The 24,174-nt window shown below is 44.3% G+C and overlaps 1 protein-coding gene across 21 annotated transcripts in view; it reads right to left on the reverse strand.

The window, feature by feature from the left end:
• The window catches only part of LOC146822208 (uncharacterized), a 260,616-nt gene that overhangs the window by 175,149 nt on the left and 61,293 nt on the right, over window positions 1-24,174 (reverse strand). For 15 of the 21 annotated variants that reach the window (XM_085613342.1, XM_085613351.1, XM_085613341.1 and 12 more), the window contains 4 exons: window positions 17,724-17,870; window positions 15,294-15,437; window positions 14,317-14,466; window positions 5,462-5,611 (listed from right to left, as the gene is read on the reverse strand). In XM_085613342.1, the coding sequence (XP_085469468.1) occupies window positions 5,462-5,611; window positions 14,317-14,466; window positions 15,294-15,437; window positions 17,724-17,870 (591 nt within the window). The remainder of the gene's footprint in view (window positions 1-5,461; window positions 5,612-14,316; window positions 14,467-15,293; window positions 15,438-17,723; window positions 17,871-24,174) is intronic. The other 6 variants (XM_085613358.1, XM_085613354.1, XM_085613357.1 and 3 more) reach the window with 1 other exon arrangement.

Raw genomic sequence — 24,174 nt, forward strand, 5'->3', positions numbered from 1 at the left:
TGTAACAGAGGAGATTACAAGATTCAGCGACCTTTTCATACAGTGGCACAGTAGAGACTTAAAAGGAACCCCTGACTCGCTCTCCCCAAACACAACAAAAGTGTTATCGTATTAACCGCATTTACACCACAACCATAGCAATCTTAAATAAAAAAAATCCACCATTTGTTTGCTTACTTCTTCAAAGATATAGGGCAGCATTTATGAAAAGTATTGCATAGTTGCATGAAAACAGAGATGTAACACCTTTCAGTGCGCCCTCCTTGCGACACCCTGGATGCTCCATATTTACTGTACAACGCTCCATGTCGCAAGGATTTACAGATACGTCAGTATTCCTGATGTATTCGTAGGTACAATAGTGAAGTATTGCTGGGGTGTGTCCGAAAACAGATGCAACTCCGGCAATGTGTCCTTTTACATGGGGCAAGCCCTATGTGAAAGGGCCTGTGTTACTCCTTACACCTGCTTTGAGAGAGGCGTAAGGATTTCACACAGTGGTGTCCTAGAAGTGCAATTCTACGAGCCTTTTCTGCGCCGGAAAGCCCACCCGGCATACATTATACTTCTTGCAGGTATAATGTAGCACAGGGGTTTACAAAGTGACACATCTGCCTAGATACGTCACTTTGTAAATGTGGCCCAGTGTGGCTCATATTTTACGCCATTGCATAATCACAAAAAGTCGCAACGGCGGCGTAAAGGGCTCATAAATAAGGCACCTAGTTTTTACCCTGCTGCGCTACCCATCTTTGTTTGTTACATTGGCCTCAAAATATTACTATATACTGTAAATAATTACATATGGGCACTGATCGAATTTGATATCCTGTAAGACTGAATGTGGCATTTCAAAAGGGTTATACCCTCTAGTACTCAGCAATGTTAGCCAGCAGTCCAGCCTTAGAAGATGTGTCGATTGGACAGCACCTTATCCTTTCTACTTATGTTTATCCAAGAAGAATATAAAGGCTCTTTTTCCAGGCTATAGAATAAGACTGACAGTGAAAATGTATCAATGTTAGAGTTGATGTACTAGTTGGCTCTTTAAGAATCAGCTTTGTACCATTTAATCATTAGCACCAATTTCAAAATGTGGAGAAGCCTGAGATGGATGAAGTTTTAATGCCTTCAACTGACTGATAGTAAAAATGTTAATTATATTAAGTAGTTTTAAGCATGTGCAGAACAGTTGACTATTAATAATACAGATGAGACAGGTAGATTCTATTTTCAGCTTGGTGGTAATATACCATGAATCACATAACAAGCACTAACATTAAAGAGTGGCCCATTTATTCTGTCTGGTATCTGTACAAATAAACTGAAATATTAGCCCATAGGTCTCCTGCTAGGGTCTTATTAGATAACTGTGGGGGAAACATCTGGAGTGTAGCCCCTTACTGAGCTGCCCCATGTGCCCCTAACAAAACAATATCCTAAAGGAATTTGTGGCTGAAAACTGAAGAGATGTAGATCATGACCCATCAACCAAAAAGGTAGTGGGAGGACCGGTCAGAGAATAGAGGAACATAATTAGGAGAACAACCCTCATTGAAATAATGACTCTTGATTTAAGGTGCAAAGGCTAAGCATGCAGGTGTGAAAAAGGATTCCTGCCTGAGCTATGCAATATCTTGCACTTACTGTAGTTATAGATATTAGCAAGAAAAAACACGTTTCTGAACAAAGGAATAATTCTTATAGGATCTGGTCACACCTATGTGTCAGCTTCAATTTCATAAAACTCATGACACTACTTTGCTGCACTTGCAACCAAGCGTCAGAGGTGCAGAACTTTCTCTCATCCATACTATATAAAAACTGTTTCAGATTAAATGATCAGCATTATGTCATCTCCCTGGCCAGTCAATCAATCAATCAAAAATTAAGAGTACAAGTGTAGAAGCTACGTAGACTGTCAAATGAAGTCACAGCTGCGGTGCAGTTTAAATAGAGGAAATATAAATATGTTCCTCACTCTAGGCAAAATAAATATCCCATTGTTAGATCTGTCATCCTTAGGGTTGTCTTCCCCCAAACATTTTGCTTCAATCCTCCTATTTTTTGCTGATCTTGTTTCTGCTGGCCTAAGGACTCTGTGTCCTTTACCACTGCTTACCAGTGCTAAAGTGCCTGTGCTCTCTCCTTTAAACATGGTAGGATTGGCTTACGCCCAATTGATATATTTAATTTACTTTACCTGTAAATTAAATGCTTCTAGTGAACCTGTAGCACTTATTGTTCCACACACTTAAGAAGCTCTACAAAACAGGTCTCAGGCCTGACATTGAAGCCTGTGTGAGCAGTTTTAAACTGTAATTTTAACCTACCAAATAAAGCTTTTGCCAGGCATAGACCTGCTGTTTTAATACATACAAGACACCCATTGGGTAGACCCTGAACAACCCAAAGGGCAGGCTGCAGTATATTTGAAATATTGGACATGTACATTCAACGTTTAAACGTCTTGGGAGAAAAAACTCCAAAATGTGTTTTTCTCTACTGCAAGGCCTACCTTTCCCATCGGAGGACATTGGGTTACCTTCTTACTTTTAATAAGTGATAACTTTCAATTGGGAGCAGGCAGACAGGCCGTGCTTTGTGTTTAACAAGTTGTATTTATAAACCCTCTTTAATGATAAAGTCAGATTTTTAGTCACAATTCTGAAAATGCCACTTTTAGAATGGTGGCATTTTCTTGCGACATCCATTCGGTGTCTCCTGCCTGTATCCTGGATCACATGAATAAGCGTAGCATGCAGTTGGACTTTGTGCATTGCTCACAGACAGTGAGACAACGAGCAGCTAGGTGTTTTCAGGATGGGTCACTCTAAGTTGACGAGGGGCAAGAGCTGTCACCTACCACACATGCACATCACAAAGATCCTGACAAGGCACACTGACAAAGGGGTTTGGCCCCAGTCTATTTTAACCCTAGACAATCTGGGGCCAAGGAAGGGGGCAGAAAATGTCAAACCAATCAGGAGGTTGAAACCTTCAAAATCTTCTACTTCAAAGTGGGCAGCAGATATAAATATTTGACCCTTAGACCCAAGTCTTCAGTATACATTCAGACCTGTGGAAGACTTTAATGAAGGACTGCTGTGCAGCTCTGCTGCAAACAGGACTGCTACTTTGCTGCCCTGCTGACCTCCTCCCAGAGTCAGAAGGAGTGGACATGTATCTTGAACTCAAGAACACCAGAGTGACTGCAAGGGCTAGTTGGCTGGCCTCATGATCAGAAGCCTCAGGGACTGAACAGACTTCTTCCATCTTCAACCCAGCACCTGAACTTTCCCAGCTGTGAGTCCTACCTTCACGAGCAGTGCCACTCCTTTCCTGGACCCTTGAAAGTGTGCCTTTAGGTGCTCTGCCAGCCCACCCATGGTATCAGCAGAACTGATGCATCAAAGTCACTGCACAATGTATAGCCTCAGTAAAACTCTGTCTCCGAGTCGCTATGCAATGCATCTCCTCTCTAAACTCCACAACAGGAGCATTGCATTACCCATCCTTGGTGCAGGACTTTGCGTCACTGCTCACAGCAACGCATCCTCAGTTCAGGTCTTCGCATTGCAAACCCCTTGATGACAGTTTCCTCAATGATAATGCAAGACCTTCCATTGCAGTTCCTAAGTACTACCACGGCACAACTCTGCAACAGGATTTAAGGTACTTTTGATCAGTGGGCCTAACTTGATCCCTGAAGACAGCGTGCGCTCCATCCTGGTTGGCATGAACCAGTGACTTTGTTGGGGTCTAGCGTGAACAGATAAGCACAATTGGGACCTCGTACTTTTTTATGCTGTGTTCACTCAAAAAGGGCAACAGTAGGTCAGAAGACCCCTGTGGGAGCACTCTCAAGAAGACCAAGGGGTCCATTAGGATGTAGGGCAGATCGCCACCGCCCGCATGGTGGGGGCGATCTGCCCTATATCCTTCCGGGAAGACCGTCCGCCACTTTCGGCCCGGTGGACGAGTCGACTGGACGTTAAAGGGTTTAATATGATGGCGGTGTCTACTAGACACCGACATCCATTTCAGGATGCAGGTGGGAGGCAGCCTTTCCGCCTCGGAAAGGCATGCAGAGTTTGAATTTGGGGGCCCGTTGCGGGCCCCCAGGGTGTTGGGGGATGGGGGGTACCCCCCTGCATTTGCATGCACAAGGTGGAAGGCACCACACGGTGCCTGCCATGTTGTGCATGCACATGCACAACATGCATTTCTGACATCGAGGAGGGTGCTGCTGAAAGCACCGCCCGCTGCAATGTCAGGAATGCGGGATGCGCCCGCTAGTATGGCGGGGGTATCCTAATGCCTAAAGCGGGACCGCTGCATACATAGCGGGCGGTCCCATTACCCGGGCCTGTCCACCCGCCATACTAATGACCACATATGTATTACAAAAGATGCTAGAATGCACATGTTTGTGTAGTCTGGAGTTGAGGCTGGCGAGGACATATTTCAGAGATATATAAATACAAGTATATAAACAATACAGAAAGTCAGCAAAGAAGTACTTCTAGGAAGAGGAGCAGTTAGATATGGTGAGTAACAGATGAAATGATCCTTCATGAAAGAGTTGTATATGCATAGAGCCATGTAACAGCAAGGGTGGTGCGACGAGAACCATGAATGGAGTGAAATCAAAAAGACATAGAACAGGAACATGGAAGTAAGGATAATGTAAGAACATACACAAAGCTGAAGACAGAAACACTCTGTGGTGTTAAAGTAGCGGTGAAACTGCAGTAGATGCCAGTGGCACATATATGCAATCAGTTGTACATCAGAACATTGAATAGAGAAATACTATCTGACATATATATTGTGTTCTTAATACCATCTACAAAAATACTGTTTTTATCATAGTAAATTTTCTAGTATAAATTGCAGTGAAGTGATACTTTATGACATAATATATATGGGCCTAATAATTTGAAGATATTCTGAAAACAATATTCGATTTTCACACCCTGGCATCAGTGTCTTGGTATTGATGTAGTTATGTGTGGCTTTGTATACTATCTTTTCCCTTCGTCACCCAAAGGGATGAGAAGGTCTAATGTTAGGCAGATTGTGTTCTTAGTTAACTTTCGGGGAAAGAAAGCTAGAAACCACATTCCTTGAAATTATTTGGAAGTTAAGCAGTATTATGAAGCTTTCCATGATAAACAATGAACACATGAGGTGCATAACAGTGGGAAGAACAGCCAGTGAGGTTTCTAAGGTGGGGGGGCAGTGGAGAACTGAGGAACACATTGAAAAATTGAAAGGAAATTATGTCTACAAGACATTTTGTAAACACTTTTGAGGCTCTGCCCTGGAAGCAATGTTTTAAAGAAGTCACAGACTATAGATGTCTCCAATGTCCTTGTTCCTTTACAACCGTTTTTCAAGCCTTGTCTGGATAAATACAAACATCCAAAAGGTGCTTGAGTGAAGAAGTGGTTGTTACCTGGCACAGGATTCTTGCATTCCTGATTGCAAATCTCGATGCAGCACTTCTGCTCTCCTGGGCAGCCACTGTCTTTGCTACACTTGTGATTGTACGGGGGCGGGCGATCGCACCATGAAATCCGCCTGGGACACTCACCAGATTTCACTTCTAAGAAAAGACTGACAGGTGTAAATAACACAACCCATCTTTGACTATCTGAATCATTTATCTGGAACAGAATACATTACAAAAAATATGGGGTAAATCTGTCACTTACAGGCCTTCTTCTGTATAAGAAGGGAATATGAAATTTACAGTCAGGGAGTAGAAATATTATACACAATGATGGGGGTGAGCATGATATACAGGAAGACAGGCATGAATAGATTTCAGAATGGGAGAGAAAAGGATGGTTGAGGAAGAACCAACAGCATAAAACGTTACTCCAGGATGTCAGGATTCAGAGAGCTACTCCTGATGTTTCATGATATGAAATTATAGAATATTAAGGAGAGTTTTGGGAGACATAATCTTTATGGTTGGAGGTCATCGTGAGATACCAGGCTGTATCACAAGGGACCCAAAAGTTACACCTGGATTCTGACGTCTATGAGGGACTGGGGTCAGCTGAACAGGGCTTTGTCACCTTTAAATTCTAGAAAATTGCATTCCCTCTACATCCAATACAGCCCAAGTTAACACAGGACTGACCAGGACATACTTTTCTAAGGATGCACTTTCAAAATCCAAAGACAAATAATTATGAACATTCCAGTTCTAACTAGGCACTCACTTCACAAATGTCACTGGACAAATCAGAGATTTACATTTTCTGCTCAATTTGTGCATTTTGTGCAATTTCTGCAGATTTTTGTAATCACTTCTACATTTTCAGTACCATAGTCACAAATGTGACCTGCACATTGTGGGATATGCAGGCGAAACACACAAGTCTTATTCTGCCATATATTTCATATTATGCATGTGTCCAATACTTAGGTATGCAGTGATGTCCCTTCTCGAGGCTCAGAGGCAAAGATCATGATCGTTCACCTACGTAGGCGAAGGAAGAGCACCTCAGAGGAGAAGTCTAACCAAAGGAGTGAAATATAAATACTACAGCAAGTATCTTGCAGCCCAGGTGCTATGACGTATGGGACAAAAGATAACCAGACAGCTGTTTTCAAGAAGCACTCACTGTCTTACTCTTCACATATTCTGTGATGTGGTGTGAAGAGAGCATCAGTATGTGAATGTACAAAGCCCTTCAATATACCCTGATCACACTTCCAGGACAGCCACAACTTTTCAAGACACTTGGCAACTCACTTGTGCATGTTTGAAAGATATGCACATGTTCAAATATGCTTTTACTAAGTTTTGCACAAGTAGATCCAGACCCTTTTCTTACAAACTCTCTCTAGAACAACTGTGTATATAATGAATAATGGTTACATAAGTAGGAGGCTCTCGGATAATAAGTTTCAGATTTAGGTGCATTCTGGTGCATCCAGGGAAGCTGGGAGAATGTTCCACACTCAAGTTAAGAAATAGGGCAGTACCCTGAATGTGACAGATACCTGTCATTAGCTTAGAGAGCTGTTGTTAGCTTTGAAATGCAGGTTTTATAAAATTCATCTAGTACATTTCAGGTATGTACAGTGCCCTGCCCCCCTATCTACAGTCCGGGCTCAGCCTAAAACAGAAACACAAACGAAGATTTCACGTCAACATCAGTTGTCACACACTCCTGACACTGATACCTGTCTCTGGAACCTTGCACTTTAATCCACAGTGGAAGTAGCAGCACTTCCAATCCTGTGTGCAGTCATCATCACTCTTGCACTGTGGGACATCTGGTTTGATGCACCTTTTGTTGTCTTTGAGGCACATTCATGGCTTTGGTAAAACTGAATTTATTTTTACTTTGTGTCTTCTCTTGAACCAAACCATGAAAACAAATGACAACCCAGATAATGGTATGCTAATGAGCAGGTTTTGGGGGTGTTGTTTATGAGTGACTGTTGACTCCAGGTTTGATTGTATTCCTTTAGCATTCCTTGTCTCTCTTACATTACTGGCTGTCCTCGAAATCAGCAACTTGAGGTAGGTACATTAGAGACAGTGAACAACGTTACATCTGGCATTACCTATGCACATAGAGGGCTTCATGCCCTGAATTAATATGGCAATACTAAGGGATACAGTGGGCATTGTGCTTATTATAGTGCCCCCCTTTAGTATGGCATAAAAGGTAAGCACAGAAAGCAGTTTCAATGTGGGGGCAGGTTTAAGATGGCATTTGGAACGGTGGTGATTTGTTGGGCAATGCTATCATGGTCTAAGTTTGACAATATTGGTGAACACAACAAGAAGCTCCATCGTGGTGTTTGCTTCAATTAAGGCCATGCCAGTGAGCACTTAGGGGTCTCTTATCATAGTGACCTAGTTAAGTATTTTCACTCTGTACTTGAGTCAACATATTCCATGAAAAGCCCTAAATGACATTTTTTTTAATTTTAAATCTCCACCCGGAAAACAGTAGACACATGATTTAAAGGTATTTTCCACTTACTTTCAAAAATCTAATTCAAAGGTGAATGTCGATTTGTAATACCTTTAATGGAAAAGGACATTTTTAAACGCCTTCATGAAGGCAATTTCGCAAAAGTTAGGTGGGGACATCAGGGACAGCTCACAGAGAGGATAGCTGTTGAGAAAGGGGTCCGCCAGCGTTGTGTGTTAGCACCGACCCTGTTCTCTCTTTTCATAAATGGGGTGGCAGACCATTTGAGAGACAACAAGGCCGATGCCCCAACCCTGTGCGGGGAAAAAACACCTACCCTTGTCTTTGCTGATGACACTCTGTTGATTTCAAAAAGCCCTATGGGCTTACAAAGACTGTTGTCCCGTTTCTCCCAGTTTTGTGACATCAGGGGCTTGAAAATAAATACAACAAAAACCAAGCTGATGACGCTGTCACCCTCAAAAAGCTTTAGGAACAACATCAAGTTAAACAACACTACACTAGAGCTAGTGGAGGCTTTTGATTACCTAGGAGTGAGGGTCAATAATAAGCTTAAATGGGCTCCCCACTTGTCCAAAATGCTCCTTGTCCATAAAAGAGCCTCAGGGGCAATAGCGAAACATCAGAGGCTCTCATATAGCAGGCCAATAGCTGTGGCAGTCAAGGTCTATGAGGGGAAGGCCATGTCAGCGGCCCTCTACGGGGTGGAATTGTGGGGATTCGAAAATCTAACAGAGCTGCTTAAATCCGAGAATAAGTTCTTTAGGGACATTGTCTCGCTTCCTCTGTCTACCCCGCTAGTTCCGCTTCGCAGTGATCTGGGTAGACATAACATCAGCAATGTGGCTAGGCTGCGCCCTATATTATATTGGACAAGGCTTAGAAGGTCCCCTGAACTTCATCATTATGCTTCTGCCCTGGACGAGCTGTTAAAACTTGGAGCAGAGCACAAGATTCCTTGGGTATGGAATCTGAAAAAACAGTTGCAGATGATAGGCCTGGAAGAGGCTTGGGAGAGTCTAAACATCAGTCCCCAGTGTCATCTGTGGGACTGCCAAAAACCTGGGCTGGGCCTGGAAGATAAGACGTAAGCTCCTTAAGGCGTATCAACCACAAGTGTAATCATCCACCTTCCTGACCCTGCACGAACACTATTGCTTATCTACACCATGCAATGGAGGAGTGGGAAAATGTTGTAAATATATATATATATATGCTCTCAGTAATAAAGGCACAGCAGAAGCGTACTGAAGGTCAGAATATTTATTACACTACGTGTTTCGGCGAGAGCCTTGACACGTGATCAAGGCTCTCGCCGAAACGCGTAGTGTAATAAATATTCTGACCTTCAGTACGCTTCTGCTGTGCCTTTATTACTGAGAGCATACTGCATTTTTGGGACTTTTTGAACTTTAACCTTGCCGGTGAGCTTCGCCGGCGTGTTTGCCACCCTCCATGGGTCCCAGCACCCCAGAGGAAGCAACGTTTAATTTTGGAATATACATATATATATATATATATATATATATATATTTTTTTTTTTTTTTTACTGTTTAATCTGTACAAAGAATGAAGCCATTGTTGTAGTGGGTTTTAAATTTTTTATATGCACTGTACTACACTTTTATGATATCTTTTCATATCGAATAAAGTTACTACAACAACAACAAAATGTATACCAGTTATTGCCTGAGAGATAGTTTATCTCTCAGCCCCAATTCAGAGGCCAAATACAAATTCCTGGCTAGAAGTTAATTACCTTATGTCAGGGTACACCAACACAAAATGATTGCAATATTTTCTATGACATTTTGTGCCCAACCTGTGTTGCAAAGTGCACCATTTGGCCCCATTCTAATCCTTTACTTAGTGGCAGAACCTCCTTAAGCTCCCAAAAATGATTTTGGGCTCTCTTGCTTTGCGTTAAAAAAGTTATAGAAGGTATTTACACCCACCAGTTTAATGGTTCACCAGCCACCACTGATACAATAAAATGCATACAGCCGGGTTACTTTGAGTCTGCATATGTAGATACATACAATCAGGTGCCATTTGTGATTTCAACCATGTTAATTTTGACAGTTTTGTAACTAGTGCGTGTAACAAAAATCACCAACCACAAATATTGTCGTCATTTCATTAACTAAATTCTCCTTCCTAAGTTAACAAGATCAGCCCACATAGCTACAATATATTTTTGTTAAAAAAATATGGCACCTGTCATGTAACAGTCAGGCATTTTCCTAATGCAAGAAACAAACCTTGATTACTAAGGAACGCTGCAGAAGTTCTTCTGTTATTCAATAGATCACAAAGAAAAACAATTTTTGCTTAAATCTTACATTCTATCTCACGTCCCTCCAAACTTGTCTACAGCAAAAAATTGTGAATATAGGTAAATGCACAAGGGCTGCAACTTGGATGTTGCAGGTGCTTGTTTTTAGTTATTGGCATTTTGCAGAGACTTGCTCACGTTATCTAGTATTCACTTTCTCTATTTTGCAGTCAGGGTCTGTCATTATCTTCTGAAAATGGGTGTTTAATTATTAGCAATGTGTTATTTATGAGAAGAAGCCCTTCCAAATGGTACATTATTGTCATAAAGTCATTCCACTGCCATATTGAGTCATTTGAGATTACCATACTTTGCGGCTGACTTTCAGTATCTTTTTATTTCACTGAGGACTACATAAGACTTGAGCAGTTCATCTAGTCTGGTTTTCTCTTTGCGTAATGGGGCTTGTCCGCTCCTTGTTGAGATTATAATGAAGGACTACATGCCTCAGAAGGTATTGTAAGAATATGCATCTCATAACTGAACTGGAGAAGACATGACAGCTTTCAAAATGCAAAGGTCTTGTAGCAGAGTAAGATGGTCAGTGAAAATAGTGCTCCATCTCTATGAAGGAGGCAATTTTGCAAGCAAAGTCTCCCTGAGAGGAGAATCCTGTAACAGATGTATTCTCACTTCTTACACATATCGCAATATTTTTCGTTAATCTTGCCCCAAAACAAGGATCAGAGCAGGTATTGGCTAGAACCCTCAGCTTTTCAAAGCAGTATGTTCCACCATCTGTGGTAGCAGTAATTGGAGGTAGGCCACTGGAAAGGCATGATTTGCATGAATGGCCTATCAGCATTGGTTGCTGTGACAGGAGCCCCTTCTCTTCTGGGTCAAGGTGCAAACACAAGAGGAGGGGTGCCCTCAAGTGCTCTAGAAATAGAGCAGTTGACAAGTGCTGTTACACTAATCAGTTATTACTGCCTGTGGGTGGTGACTTACTTTTTATCATAGGTGTGTTCTTGTTTCAGCACGCCTCTAAAATATGGAGACTTCTTTGGAAATATCACACAGCACACATTGCATGATGGTTGTCACCTGGCCTGGGATCCCTGCATTCCCGTGCACAATAGTCGACGCAGCACTTCTGCGCTCCTGGGCAGCTGCTGTCATTGCTACAGTGATGCAGGTATGGTGCAGGATAATCACATATCTTAGCACGTGGTGGACATTCACCAGGTTTCACTGCACGAGAAACAGCAACGGACATGAAAACCACAGACCATAGACCAATCTCCGAGTCACTCTCAGAGCTCAGTATTATGTTTGTTTCTTACTCCCATATGCAAAACAATAAAATAAACCCTCCAATCCATTTTCATCATAGCCAACATGGTGGGTAATACAGAGTCCTGAGCATATCATTTTTTTAACATTCAACTATCCTCTATCAGCTACAATTAAAAATCTCAACAGTGGAAAAGCTCCTGAAACAAATGTTGTGTTCGTAGAGCTTGTAGTGAGCTGGTTGGCCAAGTTAGTACTCCCTTGTTACGAGTTCTTTTTTCAATCTGTTGATCTCCTACATTCATGGAAAACCAGCACCATTACTCTGATGCACAAAGTTGACAAACTCTCTGGTCCATCATCTTACAAACTCATATGACTGTTGGAAACAGACACTGGAGGTACACAGTGGAGGAACACCAAAGCAGACAGAATGAAAACATCGTGGCACTACTTCAAGAGGGAATCATGGCTTTTTGATGGTGGGGAAGATGTTTACCTTGCATGATCTCATATATAAATTCACAGTAGTAAAGGGACTATCAATGTATGTACATTTTGGGATTTTGCTATGGTTGGCGACTTAATATCTGGAGAAACCATAAGATAAAACAGCAAACCGCTATTCAATCAATCAGGGTTGGTAAAGCGCAGCTACTCACCCGCAAGGGTCTCAAGGTGCTGGGGGGCGGCTCCGTTGAGTGATGGGGTCATGGTCTTGAGGTCCTTCCCAACCTAGAGCAGTGTAGGGACTTGCCGGAGATGGAGGGGTAGGTCGTTCCAGCCCTCGGCTGCCAGGTAGGAAAAGGACTTTCCTTCTGATCTGGTCTTGTAGATGCGTGGGATGGTGGTCAGAGAGAGGTCAGCTGATCAGTGGTGTCTCTTGGGTGCGTGAATGAGAGGCAGCTGTTTAGGTATGCAGGTCCGATGTTGTGGAGGGCCTTGTGCGCAAGAAGGAGGAGCTTGAAGGTTATTCTTCTTTCGATGGGGAGCCAGTGGAGATTGGAGAGGTGTTATGTGATGTGGCTGGGACGGGGGATGTCTAGGATCAGCCTGGCTGCGAATTTCTGGGTAGTCTAGAGAGTGCAAAGTAGTTTATTGTTGATTCCGGCATAGAGAGCATTGATGTAGTCCACTCGGCTACTGATGAGGGCTTGCGTGACTGTTTTTCTGGATTTGGATGTGATCCATTTGAACGTTTTTCAGAGTATGTGGAGAGTGTTGAAGCAGGCTGAGGATACGGCGTTGATCTGGTGGTTCATCATGAGCAATGAGTCTAGTATGATGCTGAGGTTTCGTGCGTGGTCTGTCGGGGTGGGGCGTTTCCAAGGAAGGGGGGGCCACCAGGTGTTGTCCCATGAGGAAGGGGTGGATCCAAGGACGAGAACTTCTATTTTCTCTGAGTTGAGTTTCAGTCAGCTCTTCTTCATCTAGGTGGCAACGACTTTCATCCCTTCTTGGAAGTTGTGTCTGGTGATATTGAGTATTTTGGTGAGGTAGAGGATGATCTGGGTGTCATCGGTGTAGGAGAATATGTTGAGCCTGTGGTTTCTGAAGATGGTTGCGAGGGGGACCATGTAGATGTTGAAGAGGGTGGGGCTAAGGGAACGTCCCTGGGGCACTCCACATCTGGTCTCTGTTGGTCTGTTGGTCCCGAGAGGTAGGGTGGGAGTCTGACTTGCTGAGTTCTACCTGTGAGAAAAGAGCATATCCAGTCAAGGGCCTTTCCATGGATGCCAGCGTTGTGGAGTCTGGTGGCTAGTGTGAGGTGGTAGAAGGTGTCGAAGGCTGGTGAGTGGTCCAGGAGGAGGAGGGCTGCTGTTTGGCCCTGGTTGAGGAGGGAGCGGATGTCCTTGATGGCGGTGCGAGGGTGGTCTCGGTGCTGACGTTGCCACAGAATCTGGATTGGGAGATATCCTGGTTGTTATTGGCTTCGATGAAGTTTGCCTGCCTTTTCAATGACTGTGGCTGAGAATGGAAGATAGGAAATGGGCATGAAGTTCTTGAGGTCTGTCGGGTCTGCAGAGGGTTTCTTTAGGAGAGGGCTGACTTCGGCATGCCTTCATTCATTGGGGAATGTGGCGGGTTCGAGGGAGCAGTTGATCGTTAGGTGTAGTTTGGGTGCGATGGCCATTGTGGTTCTTTGGAAGATGTGGGTTGGGCAGTGGTCTGAGGGAGCTCCGGAGTGGATGCTCTTCATGGTCTTTAAGGGGTCTTCTATCATGAGCGGGGTTCCTGTGAGCAGGGTCTGCTGGTTGGCATTGCTGGGGGTGTGGGCTGGAGCAGTGCGGAGGTCTTGGTTGTCAAAGTTGTCATGGATCATCTTAATCTTGAGGTGAAAGAAGGTGCTGAGTCTGTTGCAGAGTTCTTGGAAGGGTGGGACGTCTGTTGTTTCTCTATTATACACCAGACCTTGTTTCAATCCTCACTTCTACACCTACTGACACAACTCATGAGAGAACTTTCAAATCTGATTCCTTTCAAAAGGAATTAGGCTACAAAACATCTAACAGCTGGAACTGCAAAACCATATCCACTTTGAAAAAGGAATACAAACAGCTCCTTTGTTAGTCCTCATTGGTGAGTTGAAACTTGAGTCCCTGTTACTAGTAGATGTATGTCTGTCTGCTCAACTATCCCTCTATCTATGACAGAGATATTCCACCCACCCAGACATTAGAATGAATAGCATCCCACACTAATGGCTGAGCATGGAAAGTGTGGCAGGACACTGTTATTGTGTCGCAATAACAAGTGTTTGAGTGATACAACACTTACCAATTTCCTGGGTGGGTTTCCGGCACTCACGACCTTTGCCCCCAGCACAGCATTTTTCATTTTGTGGGCAGTCTTTGTCCTCGTTGCATTTATTGCACATGTCTTCTGATAGTTCATCCATCGGTATAAAGGGGCAAACACCAGGTTTCTCTGAAATGCAAAGAGCAGAGCATGCCTCATTGATTTGGAGATACAATATGATTTTATTTGTACCCTGAAGTAGAAGGTCATTGCCTTCAGTTATCAGCACGGTCTTTCGTAGGCTTTGAGACATATTTGTGCATGTCTCGCACATAGTTCCACCACTCCTTGTTCTTCAGCTTCTTTAGATCTTCACGCTTTATTATCACATCCTTCTTTGCTCAGACAAACGCTTATCTGTGCGCTTTGTTGGTGAACACATCTCTCATGTTCTCATACCAGTGCAAGTAGAGATGGACACTGAGACAGGATATTTGTGTGCAATTGTACTCTTCTAATGAGAGTGTATCCCTCTCCAAATTATCTCTGTTCTACCTTTTATTTTCCTTTATTCTCTACAAATTCATATCCTCCTTGATCCACCCTGATCCCCAAGCATACACTACTGACAGCTAGGGCCACAGGACAGGATATCAACTGACCCCCTTTATACAGTCCAAGCAGTCTCCTATAAATGGCTCCTCTTAGTTCCCCATGCTTGTCTGATGTGTGATTGTGCTTACAGGTGGGATGCGTGAAGAGTGTGTATGGAAAGAATGGTGTCCACTAGTTCAAGATACATGAATAGTTCATATGTAATGCAGACCCCTCCTTTAGGAGAGTCCTTAATGTGCATTGTCACACAGGCTCCCTAGAACACTCACAGGAGTGGAGGTTCCTAACAAGGTGAAACTGGTCCACGGGACTCATAAAGACCTGTGCCCTTGGGGTGAAACATAGGGTACATCCTATCATGTGGTCCAAGAGACATTGTGGCATTAGCACTGGTGCCTTACCTTTCTTGGATTTCACACAGGTCTGCCTGCAGCCCACGTTGCAGCACTTCTCATCAGCCTTGCAGCCAGAGTCACGATTGCAGTCAGAGATGTTTTTTGCATCACATGACATGAGTTTATACGCTGGGCAGAAGCCAGTGTGATCTGTAGCAGAAAGACAGACACAAATCATGGACAACAGAATGAAATATTTCTTTACAAGTAAGGGTAAAAAACATATTCCAAACTCACATCCTACAGTGAAAGAGAAGTCAACATGTTTATAAACATCACAATCCTTAATACACTTATACCAACAACACATGCGGGGCAGCACAGGCCTTATGTGCCAGAACTGTGAAATATGCAGTGAGCCCTTCGCCAGCTCTGCCCCCACCGATGATCAGACACTGCAGTGAGCCACTCGCCAGCTCCGCCCCCACCGATGATCAAACACTGCAGTGATCCACTCGCCATCTCCGCCCCCACCGATGATCAAACACTGCAGTGAGCCCCTTGCCAACTCCGCCCCCACCGATGATCAGAGCAGTGTGGGTTTTATAGAGTGACCCTTTCCTTGACACACTAGCTGGCAGTTCTGAAGTTGAAATGATAGGATGAGGTCAGCCGGACGTCTGCATGTCTTGTGTGCAGCGCTTGCATGCCGATTAATGTGTCTTCCTGTGCACATTTAGAAACATAGCCCAGCATAGGACAGCAGGCCTCAACTCATCTTCACAAGGAGCTGGGAAGAAGGTTTCTATGATGAGCCCCAAGCTCCTAAACCCCTTTGATCTGCTCTATTGTCATCCACCAGAAAGAATATCATGGCAATGAATTTCCCACAGAGGAGCTGGAGAGACTCCAACAGTGCAATTAATCAACATCAAACAAATCCTGTTTCTACAAGTAATGATTCTTTCGGCTGGAAGCCAAAGGTGATCTGCATTCGGTAGGGTGTGCAAAGCCAAGTGCAGGCACAATACAGACCTTTGTAATCCATCACCACCCCTTCTACACCTTGCTTCTGCTGGCATTGTTGCAGTGCTGTGCTAGAACACATACAGCAGCCGGGGCCATGTCTATTGATTGTACCTAGAGTTATCCCTTATATCAATAGCCCATACTGCAACGGTTGGTACGTGCCGCTGCGGGTACACGGAGATGGTCCCTAAATATGAACAGCATCACTGGTGTCTTTTACTTTCTTTAAATGGGTCTCCATGACTCTTGCTTGCAAGGGCCACTTTGAACTCTGGCTAGTTATGTAATACTTTAAACCACCTCTTCACAAGTAGAGACTGGCTAGAAGCCTCCTTGAAAAACCAGTGCCCACCTTTAGGCTTATCTGTGCCAGAGATTCTGATAGATACTGAATGAATATTCAAAATTCAGCATATTCAAGCGGTGACATGGTTAATGTGCAAAGTAAGGTTGCTATAACAATAGCTGGTTACCATTAGAGATTAAAGTTAGGCAATTAGTGGAGAAATGGACATAACCCATGTATCTAGAAAACCCAAAATAACACACAAAAAACTAGGACAAATAACAATTAATACTGGGAACGGGAAATTAGAAAAAGGCCACTGCACGAATAGGGTATAAAATGTATACCTGAGGGCAAGTCAGAATCCTTGACCTGACGGGCAAGATTGAGGAGACAACCACCAGTATCAGGCGGGGCTGCTAAGGCTAGGTGCCCTCAAGGATGTGCTGAAGTGCTGTCTGATGAACCTCTCTGACCTCATCAGATTCTTTTTGTGATGCTGTGGTCGTGAGCACCATCTCATGTATGTTATTCTCAGTAAATTAGAATCTTTAAACATTTTAATGGGCCTCGGGAAAAGGAACTAGGTGGTTCCTGCACAATGTGTCATTGCACTATAGACCAAGCTCTGATGTAAAAAGGAGTCGATCAGAAACTGGCATGAAGTTCAGCGGGCACAAAAACCAGCAAGAGATGATCTGCAGGGAAATAAACACACACTGGCATGCAGGGATTTTACAAGATTTTGAGAACACTCCTTAACTGCAGTGAGGACCAATCTAGAAAGGACACCAGCTGATAAAACACCTCCTGAGCTTCCCTAGTAGATTTTCAATCTCAAATTAGGAAACCGTCCAAAGCCTGAAGATTATGTCATGCAGCCTGTGAACAAACACATGCTGTTCAATTAAAGTGGATTAGGTGGAATGTCAAAAGATTGCCATTGCCACAACCGAAAAAGAGAATAAACTAAAGTTGAGATGTGATGAGACATCATTGTGGTTGAACCTGTTGATCTATAGTCAAATTCTCTCAGTCATGGAAGCGTCTAAGCTATAGTATTTGCTTACTGTAAAAACCACAATTACCAAGTAATGGAAATATTAAAGGTTGGCTGCAACAAAAGAATGACCAAGCTCAGTCCTGACCCCCATGAAGTAAGGATGTTGAGGACACTCTACCTAGCTCAGGATCTTGACATTTCTTTCCACAGAGGTCGCAGCACTTCTGGCTCTTCGTACAGTTGTCGTCGCTCTGGCACGTTGGGGGAGGCAACGGGACCTTGCACTTGGCCAATATGTTGGGGCACTTGCCCGGGTGATCTGTGTCTGAAACACATCACAAACATTGTTAACATTATGAATCAGACACACAGCCCCTCTAAGGCATCAGTTGAGCCAAAATAACAAACTAATGAGAAATTGACATTCGTAAATATCATAAGAGATGTTTTGATTCATTTCACAAAATGGCATAATGCAGGTGTATAAAACAACAGGCTCTTGTTACACATATCTTAACATTTTATACATGGTATCACTTTTCTACAACCCCTCAGATACATAGGTATTGAAGAAAGAATATGGCTTTTACACTCATGGCGTTTGTCAGGAAGAGAGTGCTATGCATCTCCTACTCTCCTTCAGGAATCATTATCCTCAGGTTGAGGACATTGCTTCCATTGGAAAGGGCTGTCCTTACGCGCTGCATTTTAAGCCTGATTTAAAACTAAGCATACATTATTAAACCAATTTTAGCATGCGCAAATGGGTTAGCGACCCGTTTGCGCATGCTAAAATTGGTATGGCCATGTACTAACACAATTTTGCGAGTTGCAAATGAATTGCGACTCGCAAAAAAGTGTTTAGAGACTCGTTATTTGGAAGGGGTATTTCCTTCCAAATAGCGAGTCTCTAACCCATGTACTAATGTTTTCACGACTGCAATTGCGGTCGCAAAACAATTGCAATTACCACCTAATTCAAGTAGGTGGTAATGCATTTGCAAATGGGAAGGGAACCCCAAGGGATACCGTCCCCTTTGCAAATGCATGCAAAAGTATGTTTTAAGGACAGGCAGTGGTCCTATTGACCACTGCCTGCCCTTAAAAATGTAACAAAAAAGGTTAATTTGTATTTTTTTAAATGCATCCCGTTTCCCTTTAACGAAAACGGGCTGCATTTAAAAAAAAGAAAATCTGCTTTATTTAAAAGCAGTCCCAAACATGGTGGTCTGCTGATCCCAGCAGGCCACCATCCCTGGGAGGGCCAGCCATTCCAAATGGGGTTGTAAACTATGAGTCGTTCATTAATATTTATGAGCCTCGCATTTTGCTACCCCACTGGGAATCGCAATCAGTGTCTCTCACACTGCCGTACATACTAAATTGCGACTCACAAACGAGCGCAAATTGCGAGTCGCAAATTAGTGTGGTCGTACATCTGGCCCCAAGTCATTTATCTACAGCCCTTTTACCGCCTTCTTCTCTTTTAACAACGACGCCATTAGTGAACTGAGAGGCAAGTCATTTGCTAAGTGCGCACTATTTGTGGCGTAGATCCGTATACATGTGGTGACGCAAAGTCATTTTTATTTGCGCTTAATTAAATGTTAACTTGTCACAATGTTTAACCACTACTTATTTGTGTCATGCGTTATTTCAATAGTCGCTGTGTTCTCATTAAAAAGTATTTTCTGATAGCCTGTTGTAGGAAGTTCATGTTTGTTACAATTAATTGGCTGGAAAATGATTCTCAGTGGCTAGACATGAAGGAAGGTAGAGAAGGTGACAACTGCTTTGAAAGATATTGTGAAGGCCGCACTAATGGAAGAATCCGGCTTGAGTTATCAGTGAGTAAGAGGCTGACAACTAGTACATCGGCAACACAGATTTTCATTGGTCCCTAATCCATGAGAAGCTGTGGAATGTATGTTTAACTGTGTGGGACTGGTTTTAGTGGGAGAGACCTGCTCCTGTCTACCTTTGCAGCTGGACGTCCTCTCTCTTTCTCTCTCTCGACCCAAATGATCCTCATATTTCTGCTCCCAGACTTACTGACTTTCTAGAGCAAGTACATTTCTCCTTTTCTAGTTTGGAACCTTCATTCAGATCTACTTTCAAGGCTATATTTGTTGACGCTAGCTGCTTCAAAGGTTCCCGCCTATCAACAACCTTAGTTTAGCATTAGGGTGTTACCTTCCGGGTACAGAATTGTCTCTCACTTTGCATATGCTGTCTTTGATAACATCTATGTGCATTTGTTAAATTAAATTGCCTGGATTATATTCATACATTCTGTATTCAGGGGACTTATATATGTTTAACTGATTGGACTGAGACTCCCACTTTAATAATTTATTAATAGAACTTCATGGTTTGCAAAACTACCCATCTCTTTCTTTGCTCTGAGGAAAGCTTTGCTTCACTGTCTTTGATATAGGGTTGAATGTATGATCTTAGCCTCCGTTTTAAATAAACGTTCATCCCAGTGGACACAGCAGAGTCAAGTTTGTGTCAAGTTTGCAAGGTGTAAACACCCTCCGTATCTCTTGGTTGAGCAACGTTATAATCTATTAGATAAAGTACAACATGTTTTAGTACAACTCACGCCCTGAGCTCACATATTGAAGGTGTTCTCATTTGAAATAATGCAGAAAGAAAAGTCTTGTTAAGTTAAATATTTGCCAAGGATCACCAAATTTTGGGAAGCAGGTGTGGAGGTGGACCTGGAGGGACGGTGCCGGGTGCCCCCTTCACCAACCATACGGTCAGAGCGAAGACAGAAACCCTGCTGACGAGACAACACCCCCGGAACCTGGGAGGCTAGAAGAAGCCCTCAGGAAGGTAAGCGCCATGGGGAAGCTTGGTAGAGTGCGTACAGTATAGTGGGCTCTGAAAGCATGTGGACTTGTTTCGTCATAGTGCTCTGTGTTGTCTAGTTACAAGCACCCTAGAGGTGTAGTGGCGGCATGCTGCGATGTATATAACTCTTATGAAAATGTAAAGATCACTAGGAGGGCATGACACTGCGTGTGGCGCGTGAGCACCCCCGCTGGAGTGTGCAGGGCATTCCATGTGATGCTGGAGGACCCCACAGAAAAGTGCAGGGCACAGTATCTGGTACAGGAGGATCCCGCTGTATGATGTACGGTGGCCTTTAGCGGCCTTTGGCTGGAGAGTGCAGTGCGCTGCATGTGGTGCAGCAGGACCCCGCTGTAGAGTGCAGGGCACTGTATCAGGTGGGGTAGGACTCCGAACTATCACTGCTGGAGCGTGCAGCGCACTGCATTTGGTGTGGAAGGGACCCCCCATGGAGAGAGCAGCGTGATGCATGTGGTGTAGGAAGATCACGGCTGGAGAGTGCAGGCACTGCATCTGGTGCAGGACGTCACCGCTGGATAGTGCAGGCACTGCATGTGGGGCAGGAGGACGCCACTGGAGAGTGCAGGCACTGCATGTGGGGCAGGAGGACGCCACTGGAGAGTGCAGGCACTGTATGTGGGGCAGGAGGATGCCGCTGGAGAGTGCAGGCACTGCATGTGGTGCAGGAGGACGCCACTGGAGAGTGCAGGCACTGCATGTGGGGCAGGAGGATGCCGCTGGAGAGTGCAGGCACTGCATGTGGTGCGGGAGGACCACTTCTGGAGAGTGCGGGTCACTGAATAAAGCGGAGGCAGACCCCGGCTGTAGAATGCAGTGCACTGCATGTAGGGGGAGCTCCCCTGCAGGTGAGCACACAGCAAGTGGCAGGCAGTACATGCACCCCCACAGGGTGCGAGAGGAATCAGAGTGCAGTGCACTGTATGGAATGTGAAAGAAAGCTTTAGGCAGGGAGGAGTCGGAGTAGGGAGGGTGGCAGTGGGCCCGGGCATTGCCTGTGTGAGGCTGGCTCAAGAGTGCAGGGCACTGCATTACCGTTTGAGGGGTCTTCATCAGGCAGGGTGCACGTGAGAGTCCGGTCTACGACACGGCATGTCAGGATGGAGCCCATGTGGTGAGAGGTGCGGGTGCGGAGCACAGCACGTGGTGATGCATGAGTGAGGGATCCGAAGTGCAGGGACCAGTGTGAGAGGAGCTTACAGAAGGGAGTCCAGGAGTTAGTTGCGTGGGGTGGGTTTCCAAGGGACATGTATATGGAGTGAGGGGCTGCGGGTGCATGCCAGGAGCCCACCTGCAGTGGGAAGGGACTCTATGTGAGGGGGCTCTGGGTATGAGGGGGGAACACTGCATGCAGTGGAGAGTCTGCATAGAGTAGAGGGTACCCCTGGTGTACGTGAGGAGCACTGCATGTGGTGGCGAACCTGCGTAGGGTTGAGGGTACCCCGGGTGTATGTGAGGAGTGCTGCATGTGGTGCAAAGAGCCTAAGTAAGGTGTGAAAGGGCTTCGGGGTGAATGGGTAGAACTGTATGTGGTGGAAAGAGCCTGCGTACGGTGTGAGGGGCGTTGGGGAGAATGGGTAACGCTGCCTGACTTGGAGAGACACTTCATGGAGAGTGGGGGCCTGGGGGCACTCAAGTCAGGGGGAGAGGTTTCCTCATGAAGAGCTGTGCACCAAGCGTCACTATATGCATGAAAAACATTAGTACGTTGGAGGTGAGCGTGTGGTGAACAAGTCTGCCAGCCTTCGGTTACACAGATGTTGACAGCATGTGCTAAGTTCCTGGTTCGTTCCTGCCCTTCAGCTGTGGTGTTTTCTCTCTTCTAGCAGTGAAATGTGTCCCCAACCGGTCCCCAGGCCCTCGCTGCACACTGCTCGCTCCTTTAGAAGTGGAGCTGCGGCATTTGCTCCCTTGTGAAATGGATCCAAATATCAGAGTCAGGCCCAAAGCGAGAGATATGTGCTTACTGTGTAACATGTGCTTACAGTGGCCAGTCCTCTGATGTATGGCATTAAAACATGCCCCTAAGTTAAAACTGATGCCAAAAACATGGAATGACTTGCAAACAATGAATGTTAAAAAGGTCGAGGGAATGCATTTCAGCGATTTAGTTCCTCTCTTATTTTACATGTTTACTTGACCTTGCATTCCCCACGAGTTAGCTATTTTATAATGTTGTTTATCTGTATTTTTTTCTGTGCATACTTTGAGGCTTGAGCCATGTCAGGTGTTAATGAGGGGCTTTGATTGAGCGCGCAGGCGATAAGGCTAAAACCAAAAAAAGTGCGTGTCAGTGGGTTGGCCTCTCTGCAGAGCACACAGATCAATATTTGTGTATTCCATTTGCAACTGAAATTCTGTGGAAATGTGTGTGAAGGGGGTACACTGATGTCAAAAGAGGGAGTGCAGTGCATTTTGGGGGCGGTGAAGTGACAGAGATGTAAGGAAGGGCAATTCGGGGAAGAGTGAAAAGAGGATGCTGAAGAGGAAAGAGAGGGGGTTGAAGATGTGCAGATGGACAAGATATGCAGAGAAAGAGGATACATATCTAACATAGAGGCACACATAATTGAAGATCAAAGCTCCTCCCACAGGCCTCAACGCTATTTAATTCACAGACTCACTATTTCAGAATTTAAACATTTTCAATGTTAATTATTTATAAGAAATCATTGTTGTTACTTATTTATCTTAAACAGCTAACACCCAGTGACAAAGCCAATCATACTGACAGCCTTTAGGCGTATATCAGTTGCTGTGCAATTTATCTGGATAAAAATACATCTCAGAGAGAAACCAAAATACCGGTCTGATGGCACACTTTGGGAATCACAGAAATTTATTTGGCATGTTCCTTTATAGGGAGCACCCACTTTTTTCATCTCACTTAAAGACCTGTCTGTACATATTTCTATACGACTGGTTACAGCCAGCAGCTGTGGGTGCTTCCTTAAGTCTGGTTAGAGCATATTTTTCCAAAGTTAATGCTGCATGCAGTTCAAGACACGGGGCAAGCATACATTTTAAAGGGCTAAAGTTGTCATGCAGAACAATTTACATATTACAGTAACTTTTGAACAAATTAATGCAAGAAGATATGGGACAGTTTATAATGTGTTTAATATTTCAAGACTATACGTTCCCACTTCTTAATAAGCCTTGCTTTATCACTGCATTCATTTGCTTTAAAATGCACCATTTGCCAATCTTTTTTAAATTTCTTTCTCAGGAGAGGGACTCTCCATAGACCCCAGATTTGTCCATTGAACTTGTTCACATCGCTAACTAGTGTTTTCTATTGGAAAGGATAGAGCTAAAGCAGTCTTGCTTAGTACCCTAGCCCTCTCCAGAAGTCAGACTTGCTTGGCAACCCAGAAGTTCTCTGAAATAATGTATGAGTTTTCTTTTATGATTGCCTAGAAGAACTGAATTTTTAGTCCATTTATCACAGAAATAGTGCTGAAAATCGCACCAAAAAGATGATTTTTTTTTTAAATGTCTTCACGGGAGAGAAAACCCCCGAACCCCCCATATTGCCGTTGGGCTAGCTCACTGTGCTCGCATAAGTTGATTCGTTCTGCTTACGCTTCACCAGTTTCAAATTCCACCAGCCACCACTACCTGCAACGCTAGTGACTTCAAGGGCCCCATCGCCCTGCATCTCTGAAAGGTGCTGTTTGCGGGTCTTCCCGACACCGTAGCTGGCCTGCGACCCCGCGGTCAGCCAGACTTGTTTTTGGATTTGTGTGTTC

The sequence above is a fragment of the Triturus cristatus genome, chromosome 6 (assembly GCF_964204655.1).
Source record: "Triturus cristatus chromosome 6, aTriCri1.1, whole genome shotgun sequence".
Lineage (NCBI taxonomy): Eukaryota > Metazoa > Chordata > Amphibia > Caudata > Salamandridae > Triturus > Triturus cristatus.